Here is a 13,306-nt window from a genome sequence, read left to right as displayed (position 1 = left end):
GAGAATCTGGATACTATAAAGTGGCGTGTAAATTACCATACTTCCCATTTTTAAGAAGTGAGGAAATCAAAATGAGCCTTTATTAAACAAACACGAAGGAATGCATTGCATTCCTTCAAAAGACAGATAATTATTATTCAGGAATAACCATGTATCCACTGAACTCACCGTTCCAGAATTGAGATATTTTTTCTTCTTGCTTTTCTTCTTTGGATTAATCACCTGCAGGAACAGGATTCGTTTCATTACTACCCTTTAATTTCACAGCTAATACAATTATACTCTAATTAAATCTGGTAATTGATTTATGATGGTACTGTAGGCTTCAGTCAAGAGATCTCAACAGTAAGTATTCACTTTTTTCCATTGCACTTGATTGGAACCATTCCAGTAATGACCATGCTTGGCTCCTAATCTAGACTGTCATGTCTATTCAGCCATGATATGCTCTTTATGGCTAAAAATGTCTTTAAATATCATTCTTCTTCTTTTTTATTTGAGAAAGCAAGAGAGAGAGCGTGAGTGAGTGTGAGAGAGAGAGAGCACATGAGTGAGAGAGAGAGAGTGTGAGTGAGAGAGAGAGAGAGAGCGTGAGTGAGAGAGAGAGAGAGAGAGAGAGAGAGAGAGAGAGAGAGAGAGAGCTGTAGGTACACTGTGCTGACGGAGAGGGTGGGATACTCTTTCTCCCATGAGCTGTGTTCAGTAAATGCTCTTCCAGGAAGAGCTTTCACTTCAGGTCAACCATGAGAAAGGATGAAGAGGATGAGGAAGGCAAGTTCACAAACCAATGAAAGATTGCTTACCTCTGTGCTGCTTGTGTAAGCATGTGTGCTTATGCCTCTGTGTGTATCTGTATGTGTATAGCCTTTTCTGTGTATGTGTGTGAGACACGTCCAACAGTTAAAGGACAATACAGGCCAGAGTCATGCTAGACCCATAGTGATAACTGAAACATAACAGATTCATGCACAGTCCCTGCTCTGTTCCACACACACACACAAACCCACACACACAGAGCATGAAGGCGCATGAAACTGAGCAGCTGGATAGAGTGTGTGTGTGTGTGTCTGTGTGTGTGTGTGTGTGTGTGTGTGTGCGTGCGCGTATGTGTGTGTGTGGTGAGTGTGTGTGTGTGTGTGTGTGCGCGTGTGTGTGAATGCTTGAATGGGAAGATGATGTCTGAGATGATGATAGTTATCCAAGCCCATGTGGCAATGCTCTCTTATGTGACAGCATGCAATCACACAGCCTCATTAGAAAAACACAAGTTGCTTTAAATCATTATTCTGCCTGAACAGTCTCAATTCCTGACACTGTATCCCCAATTAAGAGCTGTTCTCCAGTACTCCTCAGAGGATGTTTTTTGGAAAATAGCCCTCTTATTGCATTACTCAAATTCAGAAGTGTTGCACTTCATGAGGATGTAAATGAAGAATCACATACAAGCATGTGGAAACAACAACACTACTGAGATAGATCCAGTTTTGACTACTGGTGATGAACTGTGCTTGACTGTACTTGAGGTTTAGTTCTATTTCCACAGTTCTTTACAGTTCAGTTCATTTTTGAACAATGGGAATGAATTCTTAAACAGAGTAAAGTGAAGATCTTACCTCATAGACATTGAACTGGGACTGGCCTCTGGACAGTTCTCTGTAACTCGTGCTGAACTCTCCGATAAAGTCATGACTGTGAACATATAAAGATGAATGTGCACTTCACATATGACAAATTTACATGTAACTAAAACCAGCTTGGGAATGTGTGTTTTTTCCACCAAAGTATATTTCAAAGTAGGCAAACGGTGTAATGCGCGTACATTTTTTTTCTTCAATTCACTATCTCAATTCATTTTTTTTCCTATGATGCAAAATGATGTCCGTCAACTGACAGATTTCTTTTTTATTGCTCTTACTTGGATCTGATATATTCCTGAAACCTTTTAGCACTGTTGTTTGATGATCGATTCCTTTTAAAACGCTGTATAGTGTCCTTGGCGTCTGCAAAAGGGCTACACGGATAGAATTATTATTTTAATTATGCTGTCGAATTACTATATGAAAAATGTAGTTCATGTCTATCTATTTGTACTACTATCAAGTGCAGGTTTCATGCATCAGATCCAGTATCCATAACAAAAAGTATCTGGGGAAAAAAAGTAGTGCGGAATAAACAGACTGTATAGAGGAGACGTGTGGGCAAAATTGACTACTGTACTGTACATGTGTGAGAGGAACATGAGGAAGATTAGATCTTAACCTGCCATCTCTGTCCCAGTCATACACTTCCACCTTGATTGTTCTGTGAAGGAGAGAGGAAGAGAAAAAGTGAGTGGGACGTGAGACAGTGTAAGAATATGTGTGTGTGTGTGTGTGTGTGTGTGTGTGTGTGTGTGTATGTGTGTGTGTGTGCGTGTGTGTGTGTGTGTGTGTGTGTGTGTGTGTGTGTATGTTCTGCACTCTGTGTGGTTGCGTACTCTTTTTAACCATCTCTCCTCTCTGTGATAACACTGTTTCATATAAAATATAATTCTTCCTCTGACAAGTGACCATTCTCCCTGGCAACAGCAGCTATTGTAATTTACGTAGGTGTAATTCTCTATTTTACGTCTCTGTTCACCAATAAAAGCAGTGGTACTGTAAGGGAGAGGCTTAGTAGAGAATAAGTGCTTCAGTAGAAACACAGTGATTAGAGTTATATTACAAGGTGAAAATGTCACCTGTGGATTAGATCCCTCTGTTCCCTACAGAAGTACAAAATTATGTGATACATTACTCCGAGAGCAGAGTGAAGCTGCGATTTCTCTCAAGCACAGGGCTACATATGCACTCTAAGGGATTAAAAAAAAAAAGCTTGCACACAACAGAACAGCAATTTCAGTCTTCACAAATATGCAACAAGTCCATTATTCAGAGATGGTTGTCCAAACAAGAGCACTGAGGCAAAGAGAGAAATATCCAGATTGAAACTGGATCTCCTTTACTCATGGTTACTCTTCTTTACAAGCTGTTCAGACACATACTTTTCTACTTATTCCACAGGGAATGATGGAACGTCTCTTATCAGAGATTCCATCATCCATCAGAGACCCCCACCCCCCGCCCCCCCACAAAAAAAACCCTAAACCACAGAGAAAATTTGCACAATTTATTAAGAGGCCAGATGTGACAGTTGCAGCCAAAACCAATTACGGCGGTGCTGTCAGTATCCTGACGGGGGGGGGGGCAATGAGTTGACATGATGACAACAATGGATTTGTTGCTGTCACTAGGGGGGAACGCTCGGCTCTCCCTCCCTGCCTCAGATAGGTGCCTCTTATCTCCAGCCCCAGGCTCCCACTGAGTCCCAGTCTCCACTCTCCCACTCCCTGTTCCCCACACTCAATCACAGTGCAAACCACCGCAACGTGGCAGGACACCAATCAATGCCTCTCGCAGAGAACCAACTACCGGCACAGGCTTTGTGTCTTATCATCGGCAAACAAGCGTCGTTCAACTGCTACTCCCGACAGAGAGGCACAAAAATCAGACCTAGGGGAGCCATCCTCATGCTCTCTCCCTCTTCGCTTCTCTTATTTGTCTTTGTGTGGGAATTGGTAAGCATATGACACACAATTAGAGCTTGGAATCAGCTTTGCATAGACTTAATCCTGTGTTTGAGTACCACCTGTCTGTAATCTTTTCTCTCAGATTCCCAATCTTTACATAATAATACGCTTAAAATGGTTAACTGCAAGATTATATTTTTTCATGCCATAAATATACAGTGACTCACACAACAACATAGTTATTTAAATATTGTTAAGAGTCAATTTACATACCTGGGTCTCTGATAATGCTTATTAACTGGACTAAACTAAATGTCAGGGCACTAATTTGCATCTTGGAAATGAACTGGTGCGTGAATATCAATTAATTCACAGGAGATATGATTTAATTTAGTATTTTTACATTATGTGCATGTCACAGACCAGGTTGTCTAGCATACCTGTCGTAGTCTCCATTGCAAAGAGCTCTGACAGGGATTTTGAACGCCTGCCACACAGGATTCAGTGTGTTTTTCACCACTTCTGTCTTATGGCAAATAGTGAATCTGTGAATCAGAAAAAAAAAAGAAAGAGGTCAAGCTGGAACACGTTTCACTCAGTTAAAACACCTTAAATGAGATTAAACTAAACAATGCAATTTATCTTTGTAACTACTTGGCAACTTACTGTCTATATAAATCCCAGCCCCATACAATGGACCATTTGGTTTGCTCAACACAAACTGTGCATGCACCCACAAGACTTTCTCTCATAGAAGTATCTGGATCTCAAGAGACAGAGTGTAGATAGTGACCTCCTCATAAGAGTTCTCACACTCTATTGCAGACGGGAATAAAATTTCAGCATTAAAGGCCTGAGTCCCTGCGCGAATGAAGCGCCTTGGAGAGGCACTTGTAGCATGGAGGAGAGACGATAAAAAGCTCATTATCTCTTTTCACTCTGTGCCGGACCCGGTCGAAGAGAGCGCGGTCCAGTAATAGCCCTCGGTGCCTGGTAGCCTGTCACAGCACTGCTCTGCTCTGGTGGACATTATGATGGACTGCACAGGTGGCACCGGACAATCAGTCATCTTTGAAGCTCTTTTTATGGAAAGATATCTGCTACAGTAACATATTCTCTCTCAGTAAAACAACGTTACACCCCCTTAAAATTACCTAAAGCAATATCAGTCTTCTTTTTCTGGCCAAATTCACAGAATTTAATATAATTTATTACAGATTTGAACTGTGTACTAAAGATTGCTCTCATGCTATGGTGTTCACATCCAAAAGCCAATGGTTAAATGAGCCCTTAGCCTGCAGAGGCGATCGATGGGCAGGGCTCCTTTCTTTACAGCTACAACAAATGCAAATGGAGGGGTTCTGCCTCCGCTGCCTGCCTCTGATGGCACAAAGACAAATGGGACAATGGCCAGCTTTTCCTGGGGACTCTGGGTACTTAATAACCAATTTCCTGTGCTGCTTAATGCAGGTCATCTGCTGGAAAAGCCAGGGTTCAGATGCAGCAGGACTGCTTATCTGAGCACTCTTGTGTCGGCTGATGAGAAAAGGCCCAGCAGGACCAGATGCAGCAGAAACTGGTGTTTACCTAAAGGAATTCAATGGAAAGTAATTTCCCCTGCAGGGCTGACTGGCTGGAATCAATGCCAGGGGTCACGTGCTGGGAAATGGGATCTTTTGTAGGAGGTGGGTTACTCACGTTCCATCCTCGTTGCTGCGGTAAAAGACCAGGAAAGGGTCTGATTTGCCAAAAAAGTCTTTCTTGTCCAGTTTGTTCCCACAGAACTGCATCATTACTGATTCCTAAAAAAGCAAAAACATTTTTGAAGAAACAAAAGCAAAAGCAAAGTAATACAAAAATTAGCACCAAAGAGTAGTTCTGCCAGCAGTGTCATCTCAGGTATTCAACTTGCTCATTTACAAATGGGTAGCACTGAGTACAGTTTGTGTGTTTGTATGTGTTTGTCCACATTCTTGGCATTATCAGCTGGGTTCCTGAAATTGCTCTTCCCAAGAAGTGAACATAACCACCATCAAGTCAGATGAGCCCTTGTCTACTGATACTTATGTTCTTGTAGTGAGAAAAAAAAGATTCTATTGATCTGTCCACTATTCTTGCAGAAATATGTAGCAAATATACAACTAATAAGGTGTCCATGTTTGTCAGGAGTCCAGTCCTGGATGAGCACATGTCAAACAGAGTAGACAAAGACAGAGAGAGAGAGAGAGAGAGAGAGAGAGAGAGAGAGACAGAGACAGAGAGAGATAGAGAGAGACAGAGAGAGAGAGAGAGAGAGAGAGAGAGAGAGAGACAGAGATAGAGAGAGAGAGAGAGAGAGAGAGAGAGAGAGAGAGAGAGAGAGAGAGAGCAGCTGGAGCTCTTGGCTTGTGGGATGTTGGGAGATTTCCCAGCCCTCAGTGCCATTGTCTCTGAGGGTAAACAGGAGGCATGTGGACCCGTCATAGTGATCACAGTGTCTGGGGTTAGGCCAGAGACCCTGCAGGTGTACTCATGGAACTATACCCATTTGTACTGTCATTCATTACAACTCCATCACTCCTGTACTACTGAATATGCACTCCACAACAGGAACAATAATGTAGAGAGGCTCTGGAGAAAGGCAGGCATGAAATAAGAATGCTGGGCTCCAACAAGTGCAAACACACACACACACACACACACACACAAAATAGAGCAGTATTTTGGAAAAGTAAAAGGACACTTGAGAATGTTCTGTCCCATCCTAGGTTGCAAGCAAAGAAATGACGAGATATTAAGGAGCATCACTTTAAGAACTCACTCTGCAGTTTCCAAGTTCTTCTGCCTTCACAATAATAGTCCCACATTTCTTTCCAGGAATTCCCCTGTAAATAGAAGAAGAAAGCAGTTAAGGAATAATTCTATCCTTTACAGTCATAACTGCTACACAAGAACATGTTCTTCTTTCTTGATTGCTCACTAACCAATGCCTATTGTCTCTCTGATGCATATATCCTCTGAATACTTGTTAGCCCAAATAACTAAACTGAAAAACAAAACTCCACTCTATTTAGCTTGGGCAAGTGTCTTCTAATGACAGGCCTGTCAGGCCACTCAAAAGTGAATTTTCATTTGAGTCCAACACCAAAGCACACCTGTTTCAACTTGTCTATTAATCCTGAGGTCCTTATTGGTGCTAAGCTAGGATGAAAATGCGCTGTCAAGTGGACTCCTGAAAATGTAGTTAGGAAACAGGTTTACACTATCATTACTGTTAAATAAGGATAAGTGATTCTATCAGAGTCACAGAAATAAGGCCATATTAACTTAGAACATCCACCCTTAAACAGGACTTTTACATTTGAAAAACAGGACTGCAGTTTGAGGCAACTGGGCAGCATTTTGTCTCATTTAAATTCAGGCTTTCAACAAATGACTGCATAACTGACCGCAAACTGACATTCTTCTTAATGTGGTTTCTCTTCAATAAGTTTGGAAACAAACTGAAAGAAGGTTCACTATAATCACTTCAGCAGACAGAACATTCACTAGGTGTTGTGAGAACCTCCTGCAGTATTCAATGTGACTCTGGCACTAATTGCACTTAGAGAGGCTTTGGAAAAAGGCAGACATGAAATAAGAACACTGGGCTCCAACAAGTGCATTTGGAAAGGCATTGGCCATTTCCACTGTGAAATAACTGAAATGGTTCAGATAGAAATACCTTAAAATGAGTGCTAAAGTGCCACTTAAACTATCCCCAGTCTTCCTGTCCCATCTCCATTTTCTGAGGGCAATGCACTGGAAGACTGAAAAGTACAGGTTTCTATAAATAGATTAATTTCAGGCAAACATGATAGCTGAATAACCAGATCAGCACTCCTCATTGCACTTTCATTTTATGGTCCCATGGCCCAGTGAGCCCCCCCCCCCCTTCATTAGGGGTGGACCAAGATTGTAAATGGCAGTTTCAATCTGTGCATTCTCAAGCTGGATGCCTCCTTACTCAGCCACGGATAAAGCCCGGTGTGGCTGAGGAGGGGTATAGACTCAGAGGGTCTTTTCTCAGTGAGAACATGAATAAACTTTACAAGTGAAAGAGTGGTTTGTTTGATACTGTAAGGTGGATCACACTGACAGAAAACATGCAGGTAAACAGGCTTTACTTGTATGTAAAAGTTCTACTGGTATTCTATTAGTACTATTAAATCTGCTAGTAGTTAAATGATCATAATGTCCTCACCCATTAAACATGATGACCACCCATCATAGCTTATATTTTAAGATCAGATTTGTCAATGTGCTGATCACTTTCTGTAGTTTAGAGCCTTTGCTTACATAGAATGTTACTATAGCAATGTGGGATGTGAGCAAGTCACAAACTAGGAAGACAACAGCTATATTTCTGACTGTGCCAGAAATTTGATAACAGTACATTCTTATACAGAAAATTGATGCAGGTTTTGGGACATCCTTAATTTAGTTAAGACTGTGAAAGAATATGAAAGAATACTAGAGAAGACAAGATAAAGCTTCCAGATAAAGATTCCTTTCATTAAAGTCAAAAACAAAAACATCTTAAAGTGAACTGGGTTGTGACAAAAATTCAGTTTCTTACGTGCATGTAATGAATCCCACTGCGCTACTTTCTGTGCGTCCATTTCGGAGACTTTAATTAAAATCTCACACATTTTAATCATGAAGTGAGGTCATTTAACACTGCCCTCATGTCTTGATTAGGGAGCTTCTTGCCACTTCCCTCAACTAAATCATCTCATTTGGGCTTAATTCAGCATAAACAACATGCTCCAGAAAAAGACACAAAACTGTAGTTTTTAACACACTAATCCACCAACGCATCCTGTAGCTTTAAAACGTATTCACACCTACCACGGTTTATACCACGTCCAATAATAAACTGAACTCATAGATTAAAGTCAAAGCATTTCATCGCATAAAACTACAAATTAAGCCATTAAAGTCTTTGAAAAGTCTTGCATGAGAACTATAAAGACCCAAATAACCGACAGTCAGCAGTGCAATAACAACCGCATACACATTGAAACATGTCAATTACAAATAGGCTTATGACGATGCTGATGATATAGTGCTGGCACTCACGAGAATTCATGGCAATGCCATTAGTTATGTTAGAATGACATAAGCTACCTTAAGCCTGCTTTGTGGTTGTTGACATCATTTATAAACGCACGTGGAGTGTATATTAAAGTGCTATATAAAACCTGATCATCATGCACCCCCTGCCCCCCAAACTGATATCTGAAATGAACCGGTGAGCTTTTCTGACACACAAATCTCCACTGTATTCTACTGCATAAACACTCACTGACCCAGGAGCACAGGAGTTACAGAACAAGAACCAGGGTCTCCATGACAACTCAAACAAGTGAGCCGAGCTAAGAACCCCAGCAGAGATATTGAATGTCTTTTTCTCCTTGCTTGTTATTTTTAGATGCACAGGTATAAATATTTCACAATGTGATATGACAAAAACATGATAAAAAGTCTTATTGTTCTATACATACACAGTACTGCTGGAACAACTGACAGCAAAACCTTCTATTTAAAAGTGATTCACAGTGCACTGCTTACTATGATGTAGATGCCAATTAATAGGCTTGGTGATAGGCTTCCTTTTCATATTTAGGCACTATAAAAATTAGTTGCTGTATTATCAAGCAATAATTTAGTACAGAATTTAATGTATTTTGCATTCAATGCATGCTGCATGTCTTGATGTCACTATCTGAAGTATCTGATACTATGGGGAAATCAGTGAGCAGACAGGCCCGCGTTAATGGCCATATTAAACCATTTACACTGAAATGAAAACTCTTCAGAAATGTAAGCAGACTACGGCTATTATTTCAGCTTGGAGATTTTTCAGGCTTTTCAAAGGAGCTACATAAATGTTTCAAAGAAGAAATCTGCTCCGTGATTGTGACTGCCCCCACCCCCAGCCATTGCTGTGTACCATCTATATTCCATGGATACACTTTTGAAACTCCTAATCAAGACACATGGATCTGCAATCAGCATCTTGAGTGCACAAAGTAATTAAGTGCTGGAGACACTGTGGTGGAATGGATGTGTTATATATTTATTTATTTATTTATTTTTTATCTGTGCAAGTGCAATTATCTTCACGTCCTCAAGAGAGACCTGAATGAAATAACAATTATAATTACAACTGAAGTAGTTCTCACTCTCACACACTCTCTCTTTATCTTTTTTTTCCTCCTATTTTTTACAGAGATGGCATTCAAAAAATTGACCTTTATATCTTTGTCAAGTATCACCATTCAGAATCACAAAAGAGCTGATATCACTGCATTCAGCTCCACAAATAAGGCTCATTGTAGCAATTCAAGCTCACCAATCAAGCTCTCACTGGCTGTATCAACCTTTTAGTGCTGGTCTCTCATGGAGCATGTTCAAACAGTCTCTCACACTGTGGCCAGAATATTGTAACCTGGGTGTCCATACCTGGCAAAAATAACCTCTCCAGGGATATTAGCTCATGCTGAGCCAGAATGACAAAAGAGCCCAGTCAATACAGCACTTATGAGATTATAACACACAGTGCTGTAACGGCACACAGGTGAACTCTTACCAAAATACAGTAAAGTCATGGCTAATGTATGCACTGAAACTTTGTCAGAAAGTCAGAAACAAAGGACAGCTGAATTTATTCTTCATTCAATTTTAAGAGTGTGCGTGAGGGAAGAGAAGTGGGAAAAATGAGAGGGACAAAAGAGAATACTGACAGTGCAGCGACTGGAGAGAGAGACACTATGAATGTTTTTTTCAGGATGGGAGAAGCAATTTGCAAAAAAAAAAAAAAAAGATGTTCCTAAGGCATAGTAGAAGATATCACATTTTAGTACAAGATCCTAGCTCTGCAATTAAGTCAATAAGTGCTAGTTGTGTACAATTAACCCTTGAAAGACAAGCTGAAAACGAAACATTTATGCAGGTAAACAATACAAAAAGACATTTCTGTTTGGGTTGGGGGGGTGGGGGGGGGGGTGGTAAATGCCGCTATTACACATCATCTTTTATATGTATTTCATTATCTACCCTAAAATCACATCTTGTTTTTTTGTTTTTTCATTTTATTCCGCATGTTTTCGTCCTGGGGATAACCTAAGAAAACACAGTGCCTCTACTGAGAAAGTGCTGTCTATTTCAAAGGCTCCACACAGAGATAATCATTGCATCACAGTGTGGCACTCAATCTTCACTCTTATTTAACTGTTCGCTGCCAGTTACACATATGCACACACATTCACTCAGCATAATGATTTTATTTGCACTGCAGAAATAAGGCTCTTGATGTGCAGACAACTGTCTCTCTCAAAGGTGGTAAAGCAACTTTTCAAGGGTAATTAGCCCTTAAATGTACAGACGCTGCTCAATCTGAAGAGTGTACTTAAACCTAAATGACTGGGTAGGTCAGAAACACCTTTATGACTATATACAGTAGCACTGTCTCCACTTTGTGCTCTGTCATCATTGTTTTTCAAATCATTCCCCTTCAACCCCAAAATATTAATGTTGTTACCATGGTAATAGCTATTTACGTCCTATGGGACCAACTTACAGTTTCTTGCCACTGAAGCCTTTTACCAAAGTGCAAAAGGATGTCACTTCAGATTGTACCTTTGTGCTGTTTTTTCAATGGATAGTTATCAGCGATGACAAAGTTTAAAATCAGAAAATAATGTCTGAGTGCAGAGTTGCCATTTCATTATGATTACACGTTTGATACACATCATCCACTTTAGACTGATACCACATTCTCAAATGATTTTGAAATATGCGACCTACGTGAAAACACAACGTCTGTAGGGTACTACAATGACTGGCTGTCTTGCTGAATTGAATTCTGGGAGGGGCTAAAAGAGCTGTTTTCAGAGGCGACAAACTCCACCATGCCCACACCTGTGCTAGAGCATGACAGGGGGGACCTTTAACAACCCTAATGAGTGCTAATTATGGCTAATTACACAGTTCAATCACCCCACCAATTGGCATTTGGGAGTCTCTCAGTGTGAATGAAATAAAGGCGCGCAGCGCGTCTCCGTGCTTCTATTTAAAACCCTGACTGCAGCAGGCGTGTGGACGGTAAGCAGAGAGGGTGCCACACAAACTGTGCCTCCCATTATTTCTGCAGGTTTGAACCAGTCATCAGTCATCTGACAAAACATTCACCGGTGTGTGTTTGTATGTGCATGCACATGTGTGCACCAGTGCAAAAACACAAGTATTTCTGCATGTGTCTCTCTGTGTGTTCAATGCTTATTCAGTTCAAGCATGCTTGCAATCACACACACACACACACAAACACACACGGGTGACTGATCAGATGACTGATTTTTTTTTTTCTCTTTCTTTTTTTTGTGTGAGTGTGTGTGTGTGCGTGTGTGTGTGTGTGTGTCTGTCTGTGTGTGTGAGAGAGAGCTTGTGGACATTGACACAAAAGCCAAATAAGAACAATTCCTTTCTAGTCTCCTCTCAGTCTCCCTACAGCAGTCTTCCCTCTGTGTCCGTCACTGTTTCCTGCCAGCCAGGAAACCCCAGGACAGGAACCACATGACAAAAACAAACGAGGAATGGGCTTTACAGCTTCTTTCATGCACTTCTGGTTTCCTTCTCAGCCTCTTCAATATCAAGCAGCGAGAAACATTTCAGACAGGCTAATGGAGGGAGTGGGCAGAAGTGCAGTGGCAAAGTACGTCCATCTTTCCATCGTGATAAATGATGAGCAAGGAGAGAACCAGGAGACAGAGATAAAGACACTGAAGACACTTGTAAGCCACCTCTGTTATGTCAAAGTTAACTTGAGGAAAATGTCTGCTAGGTGCAACAACAAAAAGAACAACAAAAACAACAACAAAAACAACTCTGCAGCAAAGAAGTGTTGACATTAGCTGCCCTTGATAAATGCTGGTCTGAAACCAGCTCCTTCATCTCTTATAATGGCTAAAGATATCATGGGTGACTCTGCCAGTAGGCTTTGCTGTCTGTTGTTCTAACTCAGGCTGACAGAGTTCCTGCAGTACAGGGAGCATTCTGGGTACCTTAAAACCAATAATGCTGAGAGGGCTGTGAGCAAGATCAACAAATGAGTAAAATTATGGATTCAAAACATACATATTGAGCTCCTTTGAACACAATGTCACCTGAAGGAAAAAAACTGCATACGATGTGCGGGTAGGTTCAAGGATTGAAGAAGTTGTTTCTAGATAAACATTTTCTAGAAGCTGCTCCCAGGGGCGCAAGCATAGCTTAGACATCACAGCACAGACGCTGAACTACATAACGTGACATTCAGTCAACAGAGCCCTGATTATAACAGTGTCCCCCAACAGAGAGAGAGAGAAAAGAGGGGGGGGGGACTGAAAAACTGATACAGAGAGGGGGGAGAGAGGAAAAGAGGCAGACAAAAAAAGTGGATGAAAGTATGTCTGCATAAAGACCATAACGAGCAGAATCAGAATAATGAGCTACAGCAGCAGGCAAACAGCTCATTAGTGCATCTGAGTCTCTCTCTCTCTCTCCTACTGCCCACACAGTATCTCACTAAAAAGCCTCATACCCTTACTGTTGCTCTGTTCCACCACCCAGAGCCTCCACAGTCTCTCACTCACCTGCAAAACCACCACTGCCTTTCAATTACGGCTCAAAACAAATGAGATATAAGCATATTGCTCTGTGACTAAGACTTTAAGATCAATAAAGTCCAAAGCTTTGCTG

General features: G+C 41.1%; 1 protein-coding gene across 3 annotated transcripts in view; it reads right to left on the bottom strand.

Moving 5' to 3' along the window:
* The window catches only part of LOC115826918 (copine-8), a 64,860-nt gene that overhangs the window by 22,955 nt on the left and 28,599 nt on the right, over positions 1–13,306 (bottom strand). For 2 of the 3 annotated variants that reach the window (XM_030790877.1, XM_030790884.1), the window contains exons 7-12: positions 6,348–6,411; positions 5,246–5,349; positions 3,988–4,092; positions 2,260–2,301; positions 1,614–1,689; positions 169–222 (exon numbers count right to left, since the gene is read on the bottom strand). In XM_030790877.1, coding sequence (XP_030646737.1) covers positions 169–222; positions 1,614–1,689; positions 2,260–2,301; positions 3,988–4,092; positions 5,246–5,349; positions 6,348–6,411 — 445 coding nt within the window. Of the gene's footprint in view, positions 1–168; positions 223–1,613; positions 1,690–1,915; positions 2,012–2,259; positions 2,302–3,987; positions 4,093–5,245; positions 5,350–6,347; positions 6,412–13,306 lie in introns of all 3 variants that reach the window. The other variant, XM_030790869.1, reaches the window with a different exon arrangement.

The sequence above is a fragment of the Chanos chanos genome, chromosome 1 (genome assembly GCF_902362185.1).
Source record: "Chanos chanos chromosome 1, fChaCha1.1, whole genome shotgun sequence".
Lineage (NCBI taxonomy): Eukaryota > Metazoa > Chordata > Actinopteri > Gonorynchiformes > Chanidae > Chanos > Chanos chanos.
The sequence above is the reverse complement of the archived record's forward strand: the minus strand, read 5'-3'. Positions and strand labels throughout refer to the sequence as shown.